This window comes from Staurois parvus, unplaced genomic scaffold (genome assembly GCF_062004578.1).
Source record: "Staurois parvus isolate SC_StPar_1 unplaced genomic scaffold, SC_StPar_1.0 ptg000568l, whole genome shotgun sequence".
Taxonomy (NCBI): domain Eukaryota; kingdom Metazoa; phylum Chordata; class Amphibia; order Anura; family Ranidae; genus Staurois; species Staurois parvus.
The window spans coordinates 696,388-720,823 of record NW_028318364.1 but is presented as its reverse complement, the minus strand read 5'-3'; the positions used below and the strand labels follow the sequence as shown (position 1 = coordinate 720,823).

Here is a 24,436-nt window from a genome sequence, read left to right as displayed (position 1 = left end):
CATTGATCTCAATGTCACTACATGAATCTGTGTAAAATCTTCCTTCTAGACTCGTGCATGCACTTTTGGAAGTCCATAGGAATAAATCAGATTGCAGAACACATGCATAAGTCCATCTGGAAAAGTTTTGACTAGAGGGTGTGCATCTCACTGGATTGGGGACAGGTAAGTATAAAGCTTGGAGGGGAACTGGGTCAGGGGGTATAAATAAGAGGAGGGGATATGGGAGTCCAAACCACCCCTCCCCCCTTCAAGAGCACCCACCCACGGAGAAGCCTGGCAGCCATTTTAAGTGGTAGAGCTGCACGGCCCATGCATCTTTACAGCAATGTACTCTTTTCCCCCAAGCAATGAATGGACGGACTTTTAGTATCGCCCACTAAACACACAGAATGGGCTGGATGATGCCTGGGAGCCTGAGGAAGAAGATAAACTACAGAGGAATGCAGGGCAGTGTGCTGTACAGAAAAAGAAGCAGATAGAGCCAAGAGGTGAGCTTTGCTGTGTGGGGAGAGGAGAATCCCAGAAGGCCTGAAAGGGGGTAGGCACTAGGGGTGATAACAGGGTGAGCAGTATATGAAATGCTCCCGACCACTACACTCTGTATAAGACAGTATATGAGAATGACCACTACATTCTGTACACTGGGCTGTGGATGACATACTTGTGACCATTAAACTTCATACGCTGGGCTGTATATGACATGTCCCTGACCACTGCACTCTGTACTCTGGACTGTATATGACATACTCATGACCACTAAACTCTGTACACTGGGCTCTTTATGAAAAGCTACTATGTATGCTGAGATATATATGATATGCCTCTGACCACTGCACTCTCTATCCTGGGCTTTATATAACACAACCCTAACTACTGCACTCCACACAGTGGGCTATATATAACATTCCTGACCACTAAAAACTGTACACCAGACTGTACGTAACATATTCCTGACCACTGCACTTTGCATGCTGGGCTGTATATGACTTACTCCTGACCACTACACTCTAAGTGTATTATATACTCCTGACTACTGCATTCTTTATAATATACAATATTTGCTGGTTGTTCAGTAGTGACAATAATAATGAAGTAGGCTGTGAGCAGAAATAAAGCATATGTATTGAAAATATTTATTTTTACAAATGATTGTGCTGAGGTTTGTACATGTCTGTTAAACTCTCACTTGGCACAGTAACTAAAGCATATTTTGCAGGAAAAAGGAATGTGCTATACATATATATATATGTACACAGTGAGTGTGGCTGAAGTTTTAAGAACCCCCTACTGCAATTTTGCCACTCCCATAATTCACTGCAGTGCTCTGTGCATCTCTCCTACCTATACTTTGTCCAAGGCTGAAATCCCTTCCCCAGGAAAAAAAAAGTGAGTCAAGCTCACGCTCCTTCTCTGTTACCTGCTGCCTAGCAGTTGGAAAGATGCCCCTATTTTCCTATTGCCCTGAAGTGGCTGCTGTGTTCTTTTCAGCCAGCATCTGTTACCAGAGGATGGGCTGGCCTGTCCTGTGGATGCATTCTCCTTCCTTTTTCATTGGCAGTCTCTTACCTCCTCTACAGCGCCCCTGTTGCTATGCAGCACTGCTGCGTTGCCTTGACCGCACTACCCTGGTTGACTGTGGTGCTCTATTTGAGCATTACAAGCTGTGTGCTTGTGATAGCTTTTTGCTTCCTGGCTCCCTACCAGTTATACCTCTTGTGTTCCTGCCCATCAACCTGCCTTAGATTCCCATGTTGCCAACCTATGCCTTGAACTTGGATTATTGTTTCAGATTGCCACCAGCCCTGATCTTGGATTATTTACTGGATTATGCGTGCCCACTACCTATCTTGACTTTGGACTGTTTACTGGATCATGCTTAGCTGCTACCTGCTGTGGCCTGGGAACTGTTTCCAAGATTAGGATTGCCTGATGCCTGCCCTGACCTCAAAACATTTCTCTGGATTACGCAACAAGCTTCAACCTTTCCAGACCACCACCAGCCTATGGACTTTGGCAGGGATACTCCTCTACAGTGACCATGACCTTTGCCTGACCAGCCTATATTACAGGTTTTCTGTTCTCTTCACTCAGTCCTGGAAATAGGCATGATTGTTTTCAGTTACAACATAGACATATTTTTATTAACAGTATCCCCAGCAATGTGGCATCTCCCCCCCCCCCCAAAAAGAAGGAAAAAGACTATGAAAATGTATTTCAGTTTTGTAAAAATATTAAAATTAACATAAGACTTGAGAGCAGATTATGTGTACTATCTGTCTGTATGATATACATTGTAGTTTACACATTTTTTTAATTAAACTTTTCCCTGTGCATGGGTTTCTCTATTAGCAAAAACCAAACTGGCTGTTCCTAAAAGATCACAGACCAATAGACCAATATGTGGCCCAACAAATTACATACCCTTTCTCAGCCAGAAACAAAATAAAAATGGAAATCTGGTTGGTTTTTAAGAATCTGTTCTTCATTTAGCAGTTTGATGAATGAGGCACAGATTTTTTTCAATGACATACCCATGTCTTGACCTTGAATTAGTTGCACATGGGATGTCTTAATGGATCGTTGAAGTGTCTAATTTTGATGATTGCATGAATTGTGCTACCAGAACTACACTGTATGTATTTCAGTAATAAATTAAAAGAAGAGTATTATTAACTTACCTTCTTCAGTGATGAATTTCTGCATAGTTGTTTGATAAGAATTCACTTTGTCATTTTGTGTGGCGATGTCAGCTTCAGTTAAGGCGTGTTTTTGGAGCAAATATTCAACTTCATTGAGGTGCTTCCCAAAGTCTGATGATAAAAGGCCATTCTGTTAGCAGAAAAGGGATGAAGCAAACAGTTAGGGTTTAAGTTTTGCCAACAAGCCTCAACGAAACAGCTTTTTGAAAAGCAAAGTTTCCTGGATTTGGCCTAACTCTACTGGGATATGAGCCAAAGATTTGATTTAACAGCAGCGGCTCAATAAACTAAGTAGTATATTTATCCATGTTTTTACAAAAGATTCAAACAACCTTACCCAAAATGTACATGATTTTTCTAATTGTATTTAATTAGAAAAATGTGTGAATCCTGATAGTTGGGTTGATCATGTGTGAAAACATTTATTTTAATTCACCATGAGAAGTTGCAATGTATTTTCTGACATGTGACCAGGGCTTTTTTCAGCAGGAAAGTGCTGGAATGCAGTTCCGGCACCTCCAGCACTGAATGTATGTAATGGTAAGGAGTAATGGGGTGTTCTGGAGGGTCTATGGTTTCTGACTGCTGGGGGATGAATTGTTGCTTGTTGTTGCTGGGAGAGATCTACTGTTGAGGGAGGGGTTTGTTTTTACTGGCTGCTGTGGATATATTGTTGTTGGGGGGATCTGTTGTTGCTTGGGGGTCTACTGTTGCTGGCTGCAAGGGATCTATTTTATTGTTATTAATAACAAGTTCCATACAAATTACTTAGCATTACAAAATTATACTTGGCTCTGTATTCTCTAAAAGGGGCAGTACTGGGAGGTGGGTAGGTGGCGGAACCAAGGGACAGTGCTCTGAGGTGGGTATGGGGTGGAGACAAGGAGTGACTAAGAAAGGGGGAGTATCTGCACCTATTCTCTGATACAAAAAAGCCCTGCATGTGACACTGCTAAGGCCCTCTAGTTTATATAGCTTTTTAGATTCACATCTGCATATAAGAGGTCATCTAAGACCATCTTTATTGACAGATGGTTATGTCACTATTGTGCTGCTAATTATTCCTCTGGGGAGGAAGCTTTATCAGAAGACTTGAAGTGCAAGTAACATATTACTCCTGCACTATTCTCCTCATCAGGGCTGGTCACACATGAGGAATCAAAGTTCTAAGTCTCCACCAAGATGGCTGCTGCCACACAAAGACACAATGTGGAATAAAGTCTGGAATTCCAGCTCCCCATCACCTTGTTTCTCTAATGCTTTGAAAAGAGGCATGGTATGCTGGTCCTGGACAAAGAACAAGTGCAGAGAGCCAACAAGCGTTACTGGTCACTAGTCCTTTCCCTCTACTTTACTATTTTGGTCACGGTTTCTAGAGTCTAGATCTACTTTAACAATTCTTTAGAATTATATGGATTATGTACACTCACTGGCCATTTTATTAGGTACACCTGTTCAATTGCTTGGTAACACAAATTGCTAATCAGCCAATCACATGGCAGCAACTCAATGCATTTAGCCATCTGGACATGGTGAAGACGACTTGCTGAAGTTCAAACTGAGCATCAAAATAGGGAAGAAAGTGAACTTAAGTGACTTTGAACCTGGCATGGTTGTTGGTGCCAGATGGGCTGGTCTAAGTATTTAAAGAACTACTGATCTACTGGGATTTTCAAGGAAAAACAATCTCTAGGGTTTACAGAGAATAGTCCGAAAAAGAGAAAATACCCAGTGAGTGGCAGTTGTGTGGACTAAAATGCCTTGTTGATGTCAGAGTAGAATGGTCAGACTGGTTTGAGATGATAGGAAGGCAACAGTAACTCAAATAGCGACTTGTTACAACCAAGGTAGGCAAAATACTATCTCTTAACGCACAACATGTCGAACCTTGAAGCAGATGGGCTACAGCAACAGAAGACCACACTGGGTGCCAGTGTATCCATCTTCTGATGGCTACTTTCAGCGGGATAATGCACCATGTTTGAAAGCTCAAACCATCTCAAACTGGTTTCTTGAACATGACAATGAGTTCACTGTACCAATGGCCTTCACAATCATCATATCTCAATCCAATAGAGAACCTTTGGGGTGTGGTGGAACGGGAGATTTGCATCATTGATGTACAGCCAATAAATCTGCAGCAATTGCTTGATGCTATCATGTCAATATGGACCAAAATCTCTGAGAAATGTTTCCAACACCTTGTTGAATCTATGCCACAAAGGCAGTTCTGAAGGCAAAAGGGGGTCCATATTGGTACTAGCAAGGTGTACCTAATAAAGTGGCCGGTGAGTGTAAAGTGATTTGACAACAATGAAATCAAGAACTTAGAGAGGATGCAGTACTGTAGGAATTATGAATTAATGTGTGAAGAACTGAAATATAATAGTTAGATTAAAATAAACTATTTTGAACATGATCAGATGAACATACATGCTAATTGGCACTTCCTCAGATGGTTTCAAGATGGCTAATGTGAATATTTTATGCTTAAATCATCCAGCAGCAGTCTTTGTCTAATTAACTGTCAGAGGCTGCTGTGGGTCAGTTGTTTCATTAGCAAGATCCAAACTAGCTAGGTCACTGTTGAGGAAATAAATGTTTGGGGGCACTGTATTTTACCTTCATTTCATCCATCCATGTAACAGTGTGTAGCATGTCCTGGAACAAGAGTTGAAGTTCTAAGTTCATGTTAAGCCGCTGGCGTCGACTGTGTAAATTTTCCAGAAGAAACTGCCACATTCGTACGATGTTGTCCTTTCTAGCATTGATTCTCTTGATGTCATGATAATTCTCATTTTCCAATTCTTTAGCTAGATTGACTAATGACTGAATGCGGCCTTCATAGGCCAGGATATCTGTTTCGATGGCTTCATGTTTCTTTTTGGCCGCCTCCACTGATGGCAAATCACAGCCGAAATTATCCTGTTAAAAACAACATCTATGTGAAACCACATCCCCCACAATATACAAGATCCATTATAGTTAAAAATCGTGCACTTTCTCTGAGAATTCAGGTGAAAGCATACCTGTATGAATGCACCTAATATTGTGCGCATCTTAAAAGGTAAAGAATAGAGTTAGTCTAGCCTTCCACCAAATAATTTTTTTATAAACTTTGTTTAGTTTCAAAAATTAAACATTTCCGTTATGTTTTTAAAAGTTACAAATACTTAGGAAGATTGAAGAGGTGCCATTGTGCTTACGCTGCACATTGAAGAATAAACCATTCATTGTAGGGAGACCACTGACATGTCATTGCTGTTGCAGTGCAGACGTTCCAGAGGGTTCACTAATTTCAAGCCTAAATTAGCAAGCTCCAACATTGAGTGCACACCATACCTCTTCGAGTATACCGGTCTTAATAGGAACTCAAAGTATTTCAGCCACACACCATTAAGTCCACGCTCAAGACAGAGTATTGTGACTGATCTAGTGCACAACTGGCTCCTCATTCTGATGTTTTCATAGACTCAGAGCAAAACACTTCAGTGGAAGAAGCCAGTTTTGGGCTGGATCATCTGTTGTAATAATCTGTCATGAGCAACAATATTTTGGTGTGCAATTTAAATTCTTTGTTTCCCAATGTTTTTGTGCTTGAACTTGTACTTGAATGGAGCATATATTGGTAAGGCCTGTACTCATATACACTTTCAGCAACGTCTAGTTGCAAACTCAAAATATAGAATGGAATTCTTTGTAGAAAGTGTGTCTCACTGTACATGTTTCGTTCAGAGAGACCTCTTTGTCTGGAAGACACATCCCAACCAGACTAGGAAACTGTATGAATTTCAACATTTTATGGCAAGAATACAAAATTAGACTGGGTTTTCCTGATATTATAGTAAGTGTAATCCATCATTTCTATTTATCATGCTCTTCTTAAAATTTCTTTACTGCAACAGTAATGACATTGAATGGCTGTTTTAATTTAATAACTATATAATATCAACACTGTTAACTATTACACATTTTAACAGATATTTTCCTAATGTGATTACCTGTGAGATAAGATGTTGGTTTTCACCTATCCACGCCTCTCTCATTGCAGCCTTGCGGTCAAAGCGTTTTGCCAATTGTTCAAGCTTCTCCTGTCGAATCAGTTCATTCCTCAAAGCTGTCTCGCGGTCATGTTCAGCCTTTTCAAGGCGGCCCCATGCCTGAATTTCAAAAGCAAATGAATTACTAGTTCAGGAGATGTCAGGTTTTCTGTGAGCTTCATAAACATTCTTAGGGAGTTGTGGCCACCCAACATTTTTTTGTGCATTGTTAGGCACTGTGCTAGTCCAGTTCAGAGATAAGGGGAGGCTCCTTCTCTACCCCATTCTGATTACACAACCGAGAGAAGGACTTCCTCTCTCTCTGAACTGCCACTGCATTTGAGGTCTGTGAATTACTCCTGTGTTATGTGTGTTATGTACTCCTGGCTCCTGTATTCTGTGCCTTATACATTCCCGAGCAGTGCCCTCTGCGCCTAATGCAATCCTGGCCCTTGCATTCTGTACATTGAGCACTCCTGGCCCCTACGCTATCTATATTTTGAGGGTAAAAGGACTATGGCATATGCATGCTGTATACATAGTAAGTAGGCAGAGGTTTTTTTTAACAATGCCACTTTAAGCCCTATCCCCCAGTGTTAGCACAGCTTGGCCACACCCACAATTTGACACAATCGCTTTTTTTTTTTAAGGGGAGTGTTAAAAAAATTGATCGTCCTGGAGTGCCAAACATTCAATAAATCAATTGACATTTAAAACTGTAAACATATATTGATTTCATATGTGAGTTTAGTGTTTTCCTGAATGTTCATTTTAATTTTTAAACATTTTTGTTACCTACCCTGTTGATGTCAGACACCAGCTGACCATCTCGCGGTACATATACCCTTTGTTTATTCTCCCTCATTCTGGACTGTATAGTGAACAGCTGGACTTCTAAGTCACCCTTTTCTTTAAATCTGTGGATTGGATAATATTTTTAACACCAATAACATTTGCCTTTATTGTATATAAATAATGGCAGTTGTACATATCCAAATACATTTTAAGAAAATCCAATGTTCGTCACAAACAATTTCTAACATAATATGTGATTTAGAATACTAATAACAACATATTGGAACATAAAATCTGTGGCAAGTGTCAGTTTAATAATAAATAATCTCCTGCTGTCAGCAAATCAGTGGCCACTCTGATAGCTTCCAGAGCAGATTTGAAGATTGCTCTGTGCTATCCCCTTATGTCTAGTTACTTCTGTATTTTGCTTACTTTTTAGGCTTCTCTGTAGTCCTGTATGTACTGAATGACTGTAGTTGCTGTTGAACTCCGAGTAAAGAATTAGCAAACTTCCAGTTGGTAAGGGCAATAATTGTTTGCTCAATCCATGTCAGCAAATCTGAAGTCAGTCTTCCATAATCATATATCATCTTTTCTGTGTCAATAGCATTATCCAGAACCTTGAAGAGAAACATATACAATGTAATGCAATCTTAATGAATTATAGGCCTTCCAATATGAAATGGACAAATAGGTAATTTATTAGGAGCTAGCCAGTCTTTTGCTCCTTGGTGGTGGCATCAAGGAGGTCTTTCGGACTCACACAGTGGCTCTGCCCAATTCATGGGCTACTATTGCAATGGGAATGCAACAGTGAGCATTCAGTTATTCGAAAAAAATTACTAGACCTTAAATTTGTTGATACATAGGATAACATTATGACAGATTTCTCATTCAAATTCTGTGTAATGAGAGAGACCTTGCCTCACCTTTCCAATTCTTTTTCCTTCCACAGCCAAAACCTTCATCTTGGAAAAATAGTGATAAAATGCTACGACGTATGTGATAATGGATTTCTCATCTGGATTTTCAGTGAACACATCTGCAAAAAATGAATACAAGCACTGGCTTATTACCAGTGGCAGACAAGTGATACATGGACATGTAAAAGCATCAACATTTCCCATGGTTTCCCTTCCAAAAGTAGACAACCTCATGTCAGAGTATGTTACCATTTTCACCAGATAAATGGAAGTCTTTATTGAAGTGATAGTTCTCTAGGTAAAGTTGGCACCCTTGCCACTGTTCCCTTATGCATTTCTTCACTGAGTGCCCCATGTGTGCCAGCCTTATTCTCTATATATCATGGTATTTGCTGCTACTACAGAACAGTGCCGCCTGAAGTACTCCTTTTAAGGTTCAGTCAAAAAGTTGCAATTGACATATTGGGGTTTATTTACTAAAGCTGGAGAGTCCAAAATCAGACTCCCTTCTGCATAGAAACCAATCAGCTTCTAACCTCAGCTTGTTCAATGAAGCTTTGGCAATGAAACCTGGAAGCTGATTGGTTTCTATGCAGAAGGGAGTCTGATTTTGGACTCTCCAGCTTTAGTAAATAAACCCCATTGTCTCCTTGTTATTTAATAGCTTGACTCTCAGTGGTGCTCCCAATACAGCCATTTATAATCTCTGATGTTGATGTCTGAGACCCCTGTGCCGCTTAAAGGCCAATTCCATTTAAAATGTTCTTCTTTATTATAAAACGAGAAAGGGTTACAACTTTTGCTAGTGTTTAAATGTTGTTCCCCAATTCAGTCATATGAAAAGACCGTACTCTGGCAGAATACAGTCACTCCATATGAATGAAAGTGCAAATACCCTTTAAAAGTCTGCATAGGAATAAATGGAGAGGTTCTAATCCACTGGTGCCCATCCTAAGGCCTTTTGGTACTTGCAGTGCAGCTCTTTGCCGACCTCAATAGTAAGGAACATTTATTTGCAAAGGGGCTGCAAAGGAAAAAAGGTTTATTTTTTTTTACTTTTAAAAAACAATCTTGTTATACCTACCTGCTCTGTGTAAGGGTTTTGCACAGAGCAGCCCTTATCCTTTTCTTCTGGGGTTCCCCACTGGTCCTCCTGGCTCATCAGCCTTACGTGTATCTTGCTATGGGGGTGCTGGTTCATGCTTGATCCCGAACCAGGTGCTGTGTGTCCACTGACACATAGAGCGCAGCTCAACCCCACCCCCACTCCCTCCTCACAGGCTGTGATTGATGGCAACAGAAGCCAATGGCTCCTGCCTCCATGTCCAGTGAGGAGGGAAAGAATGGAGTAAAACATGACATGCTGATAAAGGGTTGCCTTGCACTACTATTGTATACATATAGATCAGGGGTCTCCAAACAATGGCCCATATACCCATAGACGTGAACATGTCCCATAGGAAACCATGTTAAATGGACTGTGGTACGTTTCTGCAAAAAGCACTAAAAAACACATTGGTGTGAACCAGACCTGAATAGAACTCACATATAAGCAGGAATTCTGGGTTCAAGTTTTTTTTTATCTCTTTGTTTTGCTGAAGATTACTGTTGTTCTAAATCATATCATGCTGATTACTCAAAAAGCTAAAGGTTAAACTTTTTCATTCATTTAAATCTGATTCTTTCATTTATAAAAACATATTTTTTTTTGTCCTGCAAACATTTGTAAATTATATGAAGTGTATTTTATTATATATGTATTATCTTAATTAATTAATATATATATATATAGTTCTTGTATATTTAGCACCAAATTTATTTCCTGTCATTATTGCTGCCAATAGTGATACAAATTAACAAGGCAATGAGTGTATGAAAGTCATCTGTGACTATAAACAAGCAAACCAATTCACTGATCGGCAACATCTTTTTTAGCAAATCACAAATGTCTAGTTCTCTGAATATGTGTATGGATATTTGCCAGATCTCTGCAGAATCAGAAAATTTCTGAATGCCAGTGACATGTTCCTGTATACCAAGCTATTTGGAAGAGAGTGACCGATGCTTGTAAAATTATAACATGAAGGCAATAAAAACTAAACAGTTCAATGAAACTTACCCTCCGGATCAAGCAGCTGCGTTATACCAAGCTGTCTGTCAGCTACAGTAAAGGCATTTTCCAGATTATATTTAGCATTTGATTTCTTCAGCTTTTCAAAATTGATGAGATCTGGCCTGAGAAGAAAACACCAGCATGGTCAATGTACGGCATACTGTCCCTGGCAGCTGGATTTTTGGTGCCCATTGTATCTTATATACACAGAGGTTATTTGTAGTGTTTGATAACCTTGGGAACTAACATAAACACAGAATACGTTGACGTATATGATGCATAACTCTCTTTATTGGTCTCTGGCACTGTGCTCATATATGTCTAGGAAAGATACCGGCTCTGCTTCAGGCCATTCTTATAAATAATCAATAACTAAAGAAAGAAACATGGATTTAGAACATATGTTTGTCAGTTTGAATCCCAACCATGACACTACCTGCATAGAGTTTGAATGTTCTCCCCGTACCTGCATGGGTTTCCTCCAGGTACTCCAGTTTCCTTCCACACTCCATAGACGTGCTGGTAGGTTATTTGGCTGCTGTCTAAACTGGCCCTAGTGTATGAATGTGAGTTAGGGACCTTAGATTGTAAGCTCCTTGAGGGCACTGACTAATGTAAATGTACCATATATGTGTAAAGTTCTGCGTAAATTGACAGCACTATATAAGTACCTGTAATAATAATATGTATTTCTTAAACTGTATGTCCAGCTACAATGATTCTTCAGACAGAGTGGGACAATATTAAAATTCCTCATGGAACAATTACCTTGGAATGAGCGGCCCTTGATTTCCACTGTCTTCGTCCAGGGTTGATCACATGTGAGCAGTCACAGAGCACATCGGCCCCCTATTGTTTTGCTGGGTCTCCCGCATGCAATTGCTAACAGCCCCATTCGCAAGCATGATTGGGGCCTTATGGAGTTGCTTTACCAAAGGCAAATAGGCTATTCACTTTGCAAGGAAATTTGCCCCAGAACTTAGTGAATGAGGTGAAGAGCTGTAGACTTCCATCATCCAATCATGCACAAGCAAATATGCTGTTTTTTTTTCTCTTTTATGTGATTGGGAATTCTTTGCAAAGTAAAACCTTACTGCATTCACTAAGCTCCTGGAATAATTATATTTGTCTGTGGAGGTCTGCAATAAAGACATCCTATTGGAGTGCCCAGCTTAACCCCTTGGTGCTGAGCGTACACAAATTAGCGGCCCTACTGGACTGGGCTTTTTTTCTGTGGGGCCGTTAATTTGTGTACCTGTCTTTGTACTGGCGTGCTCCCAGCACAAAGACCAGGGTGTCAGTGAGAGCCCCAGGTCCCGTTCTAACGATCAGGACCCGGAGCAAAATGTACGCTATAGTTTCTGGGCCATACTACGGGTACAAACAACACCTAACATACACATATGTGGTATCACTGCAATTGTCAGGAGCAGGAGAAATTATTTGGGTGGTTTTCTGGTGGTTGGTTATGGTAGTAGCAAGAAATATACAACTAAAAATGGTTTTTGTTACTATTTTGGGTCAGTTTTCCTTTGACAATAAAAAAATCAGGATATATCCATTACCATTTACCATCAAATGAAAGCCCAATTTGTCCTGAAAAAAACAAAGTATAATGCACCTGGATGCACAAAGTAGATGTGATGATATGTACAGTTTTGCTAACACATGTCAAAGTTGCAAAATTGTGTTTATGCTTTAAGATTTGTGTTACCCTTAGGCATGAAGGGGTTAAGCAAAGCACAGATTAATTTTAAAGTTATAAACATTAGGACAGCACAAGGTACATTTCTTTCACAACAGCAGTTGTAGGTTTTATAGTTTTATGATAGGTTTTTTTTTTGTTTACAAACGGTTTTATTATATGAAAGTAGACTGTATAACAACAGTTCATTTACAAATGATACACACAGTAGAAACAAAGCACTTCTGAAAAGTACAATACAGAAAAATATATTAACGTAAGGAAGAGAAGAGATAGAAAGAGGAGGTTGCAAGTACATGAAATACATTAATGATAAGGTAGATTGAATGATATATCTGTCAACAGTATGTGCCAGTCAATTTTCAGTGGGGATGTTGTTAATTATGCAATAAATGTCTATAATCCCTCCATGACTCCCACTTTTTATCAAACAAGTGCATCTTATCCAGTAGGGTATAATGAATATGTTCCATGAGCATTACAGCATCTATTCTGTGTAAAACAGAGGCCAAGGGTACAGAATTGGACCTCCAATGTAAGGCAATAGACCATAAAGTGGCAGTACATATAGTATGTATTAATCTCATAGTGGCATCAGAGACCCCCGGGACACGCACTCCCAATAGACAGGTCTGTAAAGACAATCGTACCGGGGTACCCACCAGTGAGGTAGCCACCTTAGATATCTTGCACCAAATCATAGATATAGTCGGGCAATTCCAAAATATATGGACCAGAGTGCCTGTGAGGCCACAGCCCCGGAAGCATAAAGGGGACGTTTGTGGGAACAATATATGTAGTCTTGATGGGGTATAGTACCATCTGGTTAAAACCTTGAGAGCCGTCTCACGAACAGAAAGAGATCGGGAACACCTACATATGTTATCCACCATGGAATCCCAATCCTCATCTGAAAAAGTGATACCGCAATCCTTCTCCCATTTTCGTCTATATAGGGGGGGTGTATGAAAAAGGCAGAGCAAAGATTTGTGGTAAAAATCAGATATGAGACCCCTACCCCTAGGAGAGTCTCGGCTGATATGATAGGTTTTTTTTTTGGTCAGTTTAGATGTAAGGATTACTCAAAGTACTCTACTTCCTCTTTTATTAACAAGCCATACTTGACTTTTGGACATGGCAGTATCTTACCTGTGTTTGTGAATGAGAGCATTGAAAGCTAAGCCATCTTTCCAGCTGGATGTAAAGTTGGTGACATTCACATTTGGATATCTAAAAGTATAGATTTACATTGAAATTAGTTAGAAGGAAACATAGATATGGATTGAAAACATTTAATTGCCACTATTTACTGTTTCTCCCCAATCCAGTACTTCCAAATGGATACCACAACTCAAACTACACCATCCTGTGGGCTGTACAGTTGATTCCCTAATGGAAAGCATTTATAACTTATTCTTGACTCTCTTCCAAATTACCAAACTAAGTGGGAACATGGCTAACTCATAGGCATCTCTTTTAGGGTAGCTGGTCAAATCACTGCCCTTATTTGACATTCAAGACTTATATTTAGATTTAGTTTATCTAGCACTGGTTCGTTATCACTTGCTGATTTAACACATTATGCTAAGTTCATCCATTATTGTCCTACTGGAGGACACACACAGCCTGGAATTCTTGCCTTTGAATCACAGAAAAACAACAAAATTTCTAACAGATGAGCATTGAAAAGGCACTGACATGAATTAAATGGTTTGTAAAATTATTTTTTTATGTTTTTAGTTTTGAACAGTGTAAGAGAAGGTATAACCAGCTTTTTGGTGCTGGAGGGATTTACTGTTTCATTGGTGACTACTGATACCTGAACTAATACTAAAAAGAAATTCAAAATTTGAGTTGTCAGCAGAACAAAAATAGAGGGAAATAGCTATTGTCAAAGGCTTCTATTGGACTTCGGGCGTTCAGGAGGTGCCTGTGTTGGCTAATCTACACGCATGACCGAGGGACATTCATACCAAAGACTGCCTTGAGCTTGTTTCCCTCTAGTGTTCAGCCTAGTGACTGTAACATTGTGTCCTGGAAGCACTGCAAGAAGGACCACGACTGAGAGCAGGGGATTGTGGGACATATAGCCTGGGGAACCGGGTCTTTACGTGGAGCCAGTGCTGCCTTAAAATATAAGGTCCAACCAACCAGAGAGAAGGGGGAATGCTGGGAGAGGACATATATAGCCCGGCCAGGGAAAGGTTCGTTCTCTTGGGACCACTGCCTGAGGTTCAGAGGAGGGGCCCAGCCACTCTGTAGAGTTAGAGCAGGCCTTGCGGCCCAGACAGCCTGGGGAATCTTCAGCAGGTGAGCCATATACTTGCAGACAGACCATCCATTTCAGGGTCACTCGCATCCAGGGGCGGACTGACAACTCATGGGGCTCCCGGGCAATAGGGGATTATGGGGCCCCTGTGTCCTTGCCCAAACTCAAAAAAGCCTATGAAAAAAGGTACCAGGGGCATCTTATGGGGCCCCCTACTGACCCCGGGCATTGCCCGAGTTTCCAAATGGTCAGTCTGCCCCTGCTCGCATCATAACCATGACAGACCCAGCTGAAACCCAGCATTGTTAGGTGCACAGTTCAGGCACCTCTCACTGGACATGGATTCTCAGGAGCCTGTTCTGTGACATCTTCTTCTCCTGTGACTCAGTATCTTCTGGACTGGTGAGCGGGCAGAAGCCCACACTGGGTACACTCTTCCAAAAGACACTGCATACAGACACAATTACTTCATCTTTTTAGACCACAAGACTTCTAACAGGAAACACTTGCACATGCTATTTATTATTGCTGGTCGCCATTGCACCGCAATCCTTTCAGGCCCTAATTGAGCTGGCTGAAGCTTTTGGACACATCCATTGTCAAGAATTTTCCCTCTTGTCTTCCCCCTTCCCACCTTCACTTAAAGGACTTTAGATCTGTGTATATTAGGGGGAATTTTCACTCAGAAATAGTTTGCTGCAATATTCACATATTTATTTATTATAAATTGTGTTGATATTCTTGGACCTGTGGCATCAGGACTTTAAGGGAGAGGACTGACACAGGAAAGTCTTCTTTCTTCCTTTTATACCCTGGGTCATAGGTTCTTCAAGGGCCTACTTGTAGTTGCTGTTTGATTCACTTCCATTGCATATCTGTGCTCTAAACCCTCAAAGACTAAACGGATTATACTAAAGATATCTGCATTGACAATCCTTTTTCTTTGTCTGTTGACTGGAGAACTTCTAGTACATATTAAATTGCTTTATTATATTTTGGTGTCATTGTAAGTGTGATCTTTTGTGAACCATGTCTGAACCCAGGGTGGCAGAGGTGTTGGAAGGCTTGCAAGATCAGGGCAACCTTTAGGGACCATCATCCTCCAGCAGCCCCTGCGGGGGGTGGCGCTACATTTACATTGCCTGTAGTGCGGTTCCTGGAGCAGCCTGCAATTTCTGGAAAGGTGCAGTGATCTCCCTGCGTTTTACGAGGCATGGCAGCTCATTCAACTGGATGGGCTGCCATGCTGCGGCCCACAAAATGGCCCTCGTGTGAACCTAGGGTAAGTGAGTATTTTCATGTCTTTGTAGAGATTAACAGTCCTTTCCTGTTGGGTCTACAGAACTAGAAGTTAATGACAATCCTCTGAATGGGATGCCAATGGCAAAAAACAGGGCTTTATTCCTTCCCTACTCTTCAAAGCTGAAAAATATTGTCTTTAGATATACTTAAGGCTTAAGCCTAAATATAATTTTTATCACATAGTTACGTTGCTCCAGCTTATGTCATTGTAAGTATGCATATTTCATACCTGAGTAATCGCTGTGGAAGCTGACAATCAAGGTTTATTGGAATGATAGCACATTGCTCAATCCCACCAAAAGCCATGCCCTCAACATGTTTCACCCACAACAAGCCTTAATCATATATAGTGAACAGTGGGCTGTCATTGCAATAAGGACTCTTTCACATGAGCATTCCGTATGTCCCTTTTTCACCTGTCCGTTTACGGATGAAAAATGGACAGCCATGTATTTCTATGGACTAGCGGATGTAAACAGGTGATCATCTGTTTACATGCGTTAATGTCCGCATCTGTTGACATCCGTTTTTTTTACCAGAATAAAATCCTATATTTCTTTTGTAAAAAAAAAAAAACGGAACAGACGTAAAATGAATGTAAATGGACAAAAAAAAGATGTTACTAGATGCAAACGAACGGAAAACGCATGTAAATGGACATACAGTCCATTTTTGTGTTGGTAAAGGGTGTAAACTCATGAAAAACAAATAACAAAAAGGATGCAAACTGATGAAAAATGGATGTAAACTGGTGTAAACTGATGAAAAACTGATGTAAACTGATGAAAAATGTATGTAAACTGGTGTAAACTGATGAAAAATGTATGTGAACTGATTAAAAACTGATGTGAACTGATTTGTTTTTTCTTGGAAAAAATGTGACTGAACTGATGGAAAAAAACAGAATGCCCATTTGAAGGGACCCTTGACCTTGGATGGAGTTGAACATCTTCAGTGTGCGGTTTCTTACTCGGATGGTGGACTACAGTGAAGCAAGAGTAGACTCCACACTGGACAATCGGCTGATTGCAGGAAACTGAGGAGGATAAGGGCTGGCCTGTGAGCAGTTAAAGGTGTTGGGTTTGCCATACAATCTCTGTACAATCAATTTTAGATTGATCAAAATTATGTAATACAAGGACCTGGCTAATCTAGCCAATCAATTTGTATCCAATCAGGCAGGTCTTTGTACTACCAATAGTTGTTGGAAGATCTAAAGGAGATTGTACAATCAGATTGTATAGTGTATGACCTTTAGACACTTTGATGCTTGTGATGCCTAATAATATTAAACAGACAGTTTTCTGATACTCACCCAGCTGTCTTCATTTGACACCAGAGCAGCAAAGCATCTTTAGCAGAGCGAGTTTCACTACCTTTTGCCTCTACAATAATGTCTTGCATCTGCAAACATGAACCAAGTAATGAGTCAGCTAAAAGGCTTGAAAAATACCTATAAATGCTATTTTTGGAATAATATTTTTAACTGCCTTTGATAACTCTCTTTTTTCTGCCAAGCTCAGGAGAACTTTATTTTTGTAAAATTGCAAGTTGAAACAGTTTCTATTTGTTCACTTATTCTCTCAATTCTGTAACTCTATAATTTGGTAAAACAGGACATACCTGGAAACGTAATATGATGGTCCAGATGAGCCCCAGTATTAACCTGTGGTTACCATTAACAATGTCATGGGGACCGATGTTTTCAAGATGAACTCTCTGTTCCTTGAGGAAATGGAGGGCTTTGTCTACGTTTTCCAGACAGTGAATTCTCATTCTTCCTTTCGTCCTTCTCGGCTAAAATATAACACAGGGATCAAACATTGCATGTGTGTATTAACAAAAGTCACACCATACTTGTGTCAGAAAAATTGCAATGGAAAACAGGCAAATGTTTGTGTTTTAAAGCAGAACTCCAGGAAAACAGCTACATACACCATTTAAATAAATATATATTGAAATATATATTGAAAGATTAGAGGAACTGAATTTATTCTCTCTTGAGGAGATTAAGGGTGGATATGATTGTAGCAATCGTGCCCACAGAGATCCATTTTGCTCCAACCATCCATCTTGTAGATCTTTCTCCCCCTCTTTTCTCATCCCCCTCCCTCACTGTGGGGTGACATGTGGCCTGAGTGATGAGAGAGGTCATAGGCTGCCAAAGCACAGCAGCAAGCTCCGAGCTATAAAAACCCCAAGGGAGCTGAGGCCTAGCTGTCTGCTAGATGTGCAATCTGGCATATCGTAAAAGTGTAAACCAAGTCCCTCACTGAACTTCAAAAGACCTTCCAAGGGGTCGTAAAAACAGACTTACTTTTAAAAACTGACTTTTCATATAAGTTGATATCTTCACATAGGACATAATTACCTAAACATGGAGCCTATATTCGGAAGACTCAATCTGAGACCATTCTCCTGGTATGTTACACCCCTTTGTTGGCATACATAGAAAAGCAGAAAAGTATATCTCCTGAACCATTCCTGAACCAAGTGTATATGACATGTGTCATCTCTAACCATTCCGCAGATGCGGTTGAGTATTAATATACTAGTGACCAGGCCGGCAAATGCCCTAGACCAAGTTATGAATCTTAATAGCAGCTATGAGAGTTTCTGGTTATAACTTAAGTCTCCATCTACACTCCCCTCCCCAAAAGGAAATGATTGGTTTACTCCCCAAAAGGAGACACCCTGTTGAGATCCTAGAAAAGGTCTGTTATGCTTAGTGTGTGGTGTGTGAGAGAAAGAAGACTCTCCCATTTAACATCGAAACTGAGTGAAAGACAAGAAATCCTTTTTGAGCTCATAAGAGTTGAAACTGCTTAAACCAAGGCTGATTGGCAAGCACTTTAACCCTTTAAACTCCTTTCTGTTTTCTCTTTGCTGTGCTATTGTTCTCTGTATATTTATATATATATTGGTTACATCTTTTTCTGTAAATATTTTTATCGCACCCTTTTGACCTTTTAGTAATAAATCTTACTTTCTGAAAGTGTTGAACTGTTTCTAAAGCTCTTTAATGCAAAGTACGAATTCCTGCCGCTGAAGAACGCTAATATGTGTGTTTAACCCTCTGTATAACCTGCCTGCGGTGACAGTGGTATACAGATGATTATTTCAACCATCCTAGTGTTATTGCTGATATTGCTGAGTTTCCTCTTTCTCTGTACAAAAAGGAGGTGGTGGCAGTGTGAAGGGTTAATTGCGTAATTAACCTGACCCAGTAACCATCGTGCTCAGGCTGCAAGTACACAGGTTGTGGTCCATTAGCTAGAAAATCAGTGTGCAGGGTGCAGCTGGGCGTGGCATTGTTACGCATGTGACATCGCGGTTTTAGATTGGCTAGTCCTTCAGTCACGAGTTTGGTGAGAAGGGCTGGGGGTCTGACGCCGCGATTGTCACAATGATCAACATGTATAAATACATCAGTGGTTTATATAGTGAACTCGGTGTAGAGCTAGTCACCCTGAAGTCATCACAGAGGACAAGGGGGCACTCTTTACGTCTGTAGGAAAAGAGATTTAATCTCCAATCATGGAAAGGTTTCTTCACAGTGAGAGCTGAGAAATGTGGAATAGACTCCCTCAAGAGTTGGTTCTGGCCAGCTCAATGGATTGCTTTAAAAAAGGCCTGGATTGTTTCTTTGATACACAGAATATAACTGGATACTAACATTTATAGGTAAAGTTGATCCAGGGAATATCCGATTGCCTCTCGGGGGATCAGGAAGGAATTTTTTCCCCTGCAGGAGCAATTTGGATTATGCTTTGCTGTGTTTTTTGCCTTCCTCTGGATCAACTGTGAGTATAGGATTATAACTTTTTTTGTCTTTGATGGTTGAACTGGATGGATTTTTGTCTTTTTTCAGCCAGACTAACTATGTAACTCTGAAAGTGGTTTACCCGCTAAAAGATTTGCATTTTTTTCTATACTGTCCGGAGATTGAAATAACCTTGCTAGGCAGCACAGTGTTTCACTTGACCCTCCCCTTTTAGATTGTAATCTCTAATGAACAGGGCCCTCTGATTCCTCCTGTAGTCGATTGTATTGTTACTGTACTGTTTGCCCTCACATTGTAAAGTGTTGCTCAAACTGTTGGTGCTATATACATCCTGTATAATAATAACAACCAGCCTTGTGACCGTATTTGTTTTTTGTTGCAGTAATATACAACACGGCTAGATCACATATCCGCCCCCCCAGCCTGTGATTGGACAGAGAAGGAGCAGCAACTGACTGTTGAGGACATCCCTCTTCTCTCTCCTCCTGTTAGCAGGTTCCCTGCCAGCATATAAGAATGCAGGATACCTGATTGGCCCAATTGATTGGTTCTAAAGGCACTCTATGCATGAAGTTAAAAAAACTTTCAGTGTGCAACTCCCCCCCAGCCCCTACCTAACACTTTCCTGAGCCCGGTCCCTATCCAGCGATGTGCACAAGAGCAGAAGCTCTTCCGGGTCTCTGCCTCCACATTGGCTGAGACACAGCAGTGGGAGCCAGTGAGGAGGGAGCAAGGGCGGGGCCGAGCCATGCACTGTGTGGCTCATAGACACACAGAGGTGGCTTTGGAGTGAGCATGCACGTGTGCCCCCAGAGCAAGCAGATTGTGTGGAGGAGCTCAGCGGAGGGCAGGAGCACCGGTGAGGGATCCAAGAAAAAGAGGATTGGGGCTGCTCTGTGCAAAAGCATTATACAGATCAGGTAAGTATGTTTTTTTTTTCTTTTTTTTTAAGTTTGCCTTTACAAACACTTTTTAGCTGAGTCCTGCTGTAGAGTGGATTGCATATTCAGGGTATAACATGAAACACAGTTCAAGCCTTCAATCTCTCACCCTCAAACTGCTCCCAACCCTCCCAACTCTTATAGAATGGTGGCTGTTGTCGAGTTTGAATTTGTCAGGGCTCCGCCCACACAGCCATATCATTCATTCACAAAGACCTGTGAATGAAAATCTACAAGTCCCATTTTCCACTGTGGCAGAGGGAGTTGTAGTTCTCAGTGGAGTGCAGTGACATCATTGCATTTGTAATGCATTAATACTTATTCCAATGCCGTAGCTGAAGGTCTGTACCTCAAATCGGAGGAAGAAACTGTAGGAACCAGATCACTGCACCCACCATCCAGTGATCACAGTTACAATGCTTTGCAGGTTCTAATGCAAAAAAATAATAAATGTACATTTTACATTTTACGAAAGGCTGATCTCTACTTTAACCCTTTGACCAGGGCATTTTTTTTTGCATTCAGCACTGTACTTCTTTAACTGTCAATTGATCAGTCATGCAACACCGTACCCAAATGAAATGTATATAATTTCTTTCATGCAAAAAGAGCTTTCTTTTGGTGGTGTTTGATCACCATTGTTTTTTTTATTTTTTATTATATAAATGAAAAAAATACTGAAAATGTTGAAAAACAAAATATATTTTTCACTTTCTGTTATAAAACATATCCAATAAAAAAATAAATAAATAAAAGTCTTCCAAATAAGTATATATTAATTGGTTTGTTTGAATAGCGTCTACAAACGATGGTATATATACTGAATTGACGCTGGTAATGTTGGTGATCAGATACTTATAGTGGGACTGTGATAGTGTGCTGGGCAACCTGGTGCTAACAGACCCCCGCTGGGAGATAAACTAACTGACACTGACATCAATAGTGCCATAATACAGTGTTTAGATATAATACTGTACACTGTTGCTATATTAGTGACACTGGCTAGGAAAGGTTAATATATAGGCAATCAAGGGGTTAACTACTTGCCTAACAGGTGTAACATGTATAATATGTGCTGCTTTAAATTACAGATCTGGCTGTTTTTTTCTCCTCGCTTTGCAGGGAGAAGAAACAGCGAGATCGCTGATCTGTGTTGCGATTGGCTACAGCTGATTAGTGGGTCCATGGCCAAAATCATTGGCCAGGACCTGCTGACAAAACCATGCTGTAGCCAATGACAGTGTGGGTCAGCAGGGGTTGACCATGCACATGTCCAAAACTCGGAAGAAGCTGGATCACACACATGTACGTGATCCAGCCTGGCTGTGTATGTACTGTGGGCGGGCGTCAAACAGTTATTATTACTATACAGGATTTATATAGCGCAGTTTGCTCAGCACTTTACAATATAACAGGAGACAATACAACAACAATACAGTTCAATACAAGAGGGTTAGGAGGGCCCTGCTCCTTGGAGCTGACAATCTAGGAGGGAGGGGCTAGTGGTACAAAAGGTAGTAACTGTTAGGGATGGACTGGTAGGAAGAGTAGAAGATTCCATTATTAGCTTAGGGAAGGATAGGCTTCCCTGAAGAGATAGGTTTTCAGAGATCGCCTAAAAGTGAGCAGAGTAGGTGATAGTCTGATAAATTGGGATAGAGAGTTCCAGAGGATGGGGGAAGCTCTGGAGAAGTCCTGGAGATGAGCATGGGAGAAGGAGACAAGGGAGCTAGAGAGCAGGAGGTCGTGCGAGGAGCGGAGAGTGCGGTTTGGGTGATGTTTGGAGACAAAATCGGTGATGTAATTTGGGGCAGAGTTATAAATGGCTTTATATGTTATTGTTAAAGTTTGGAATTGTATCCGTTGGGCAATGGGAAGCCAGTGGAGGGATTGGCAGAGAGGGGTGGCTGATACAGAACGTTAAAGTGTAACTTATAGCAGAGTGGTCTGTTTTTAAAGCCAGGGCAATTTCCAATAAGAAACAAATATGAACAAATCTACAACATCCTACAGCTGTCTCTGAAAATCAAGAACATTTGGCATATATGCTGACAGTGTGAAAATGTAAATGTATCAAACGTCACAGTGATCCCAGATTCATAGCCTGTCTCATGGGCTCCTGATCATAAACAGTGACCAGGAGCTGATGGTATCAGTGCAGGCCCTGGATTTGAGGCATGATAGGAATGTGCTCCAGGGACAGAATAGTTACACCGATGTTAAAGAACCCACCATGCAGCCATATATATGTTGACAGCCAGCATTAAGGGGGTGAAACAAGACAATTGATATTGCTACTGTGTATATTTAGCATGGATGACATTGAAATGCAATGTTATGACTTTAAAGTAAACAACGTGATGATAACTATGTGCTCACTAAAAATACACTATATGTTCCCTTTAAAGACAATTTGAACACTTAGTTTAACCACTTGCCCTCCAGAGGGTTTACCCCCCTTCCTGACCAGGCCATTTTTTGCAATACGTCGCTGCATTATTTTAACTGACAATTGAGCGGTCATGCAACACTGCACCCAAATTAAATTTATGTCCTTATTTTTCCACAAATGGAGCTTTCTTTTGGTGGTATTTGATCACCTCTGCGGTTTTTATTTTTTGAGCTATAAACAAAAAAAAAATGACAATTTTTAAAGAAAAAACTATATTTTTGACTTTTTGTTATAAAACATATCCAGTAAAAATTTTTTAAAAAATTAAATGTCGTCATAAATTTAGGCCAAAATGTATTCTGCTACATGTCTTTGCTAAAACAAAATCCCAATACTTGTAAATTAATTGGTTTATGTGAAAGTTATAGCGTTTACAAATGGCGGTATATACACTGGAATTTTTTTTTTAAATACTAGTAATGGAAGTGATCAGCGACTTATATTGGGACTGCGGCAGGCATTCTGACACTGGGGGGAACTGGTTAACTGCCACTGACATCCCCAGTGACACTAATACAGTGATCAGTGATAATAAAAAGCACTGACACTGTACTAATGACACTGGGCAGGAAGGGGTAACATCTGGGGTGATCAAAGGGTTAACTGTGTGCTGTTTTACTATGATGTGTGTGTGTGCTTTACTGTGTACGCACGCTGCTTTGTATTGCTCTGCTATGCATGCTGGTGCTGACAGGGGAGAGATCTGTATTGTTTATATACAGACCTCTCCCAGTGGTGTATTTAGGTTTTGTGCTGCCCTAGGCAACACAAAAATCATTTGCCTCCTCAGACACCAACCAACACAACCCACCCTTCCCACTCCTGCAAAGAAAGCCTGACATTGACCAACAACACCCCTTCATCCCACCCGGGAGCCTTCCTCTACCCCCCCCCTTCCCCGGCAATAGAGAGACACTCATCTTCACAGCTCTGGATATCCCTGGGAATGAGAGTCAGGCTCTACATACACCATCAAACAGCCTGCAGCCACTCTCAGATCCCACCTGGTTCCCATGGTGTGTGTGTCCCTTATTTCATCCCTTCTTCTGGGGGGAGGTGCTGCCCCCCTGAAAAATGCCGCCCTAGGCAAGTGCCTTGTTTGCCTTGTGGTAACTACGCCCCTGATCTCTCCCGTCAATGTTGCCGGGTTCAGCTGTAGCTGGAAATACAAAATCATATATATATTTTGCGCAGCCATGCCACCCTGTAGCAGTACCCCTGCTATATGGCGGTCGGGAAGAGGTTAAATTTGTTAAGTGCATTCCAGAAACAAAACAAAAAGGTGTTTTAAAATCTTACAGTGTTTTTTCTTCAGAAATCAGCCCCAACCTGAGTGAAAAGCCTGTCACCTACCAGCATGCTGTAGAGAAGAACCCCTTACTCTCTGTGTGGAAGCAGTGATCCCTTTGC

The 24,436-nt window shown here is 40.8% G+C and overlaps 1 protein-coding gene across 1 annotated transcript in view; it reads right to left on the bottom strand.

The window, feature by feature from the left end:
* The window catches only part of SPTB (spectrin beta, erythrocytic), a 125,977-nt gene that overhangs the window by 62,629 nt on the left and 38,912 nt on the right, over nucleotides 1-24,436 (bottom strand). The window contains exons 4-13 of the mRNA XM_089691662.1: nucleotides 17,473-17,646; nucleotides 17,165-17,253; nucleotides 13,428-13,508; nucleotides 10,580-10,695; nucleotides 8,467-8,579; nucleotides 7,970-8,157; nucleotides 7,542-7,659; nucleotides 6,704-6,862; nucleotides 5,325-5,627; nucleotides 2,682-2,832 (exon numbers count right to left, since the gene is read on the bottom strand). Of these exons, the coding sequence (XP_089547788.1) occupies nucleotides 2,682-2,832; nucleotides 5,325-5,627; nucleotides 6,704-6,862; nucleotides 7,542-7,659; nucleotides 7,970-8,157; nucleotides 8,467-8,579; nucleotides 10,580-10,695; nucleotides 13,428-13,508; nucleotides 17,165-17,253; nucleotides 17,473-17,646 (1,492 nt within the window). The remainder of the gene's footprint in view (nucleotides 1-2,681; nucleotides 2,833-5,324; nucleotides 5,628-6,703; nucleotides 6,863-7,541; nucleotides 7,660-7,969; nucleotides 8,158-8,466; nucleotides 8,580-10,579; nucleotides 10,696-13,427; nucleotides 13,509-17,164; nucleotides 17,254-17,472; nucleotides 17,647-24,436) is intronic.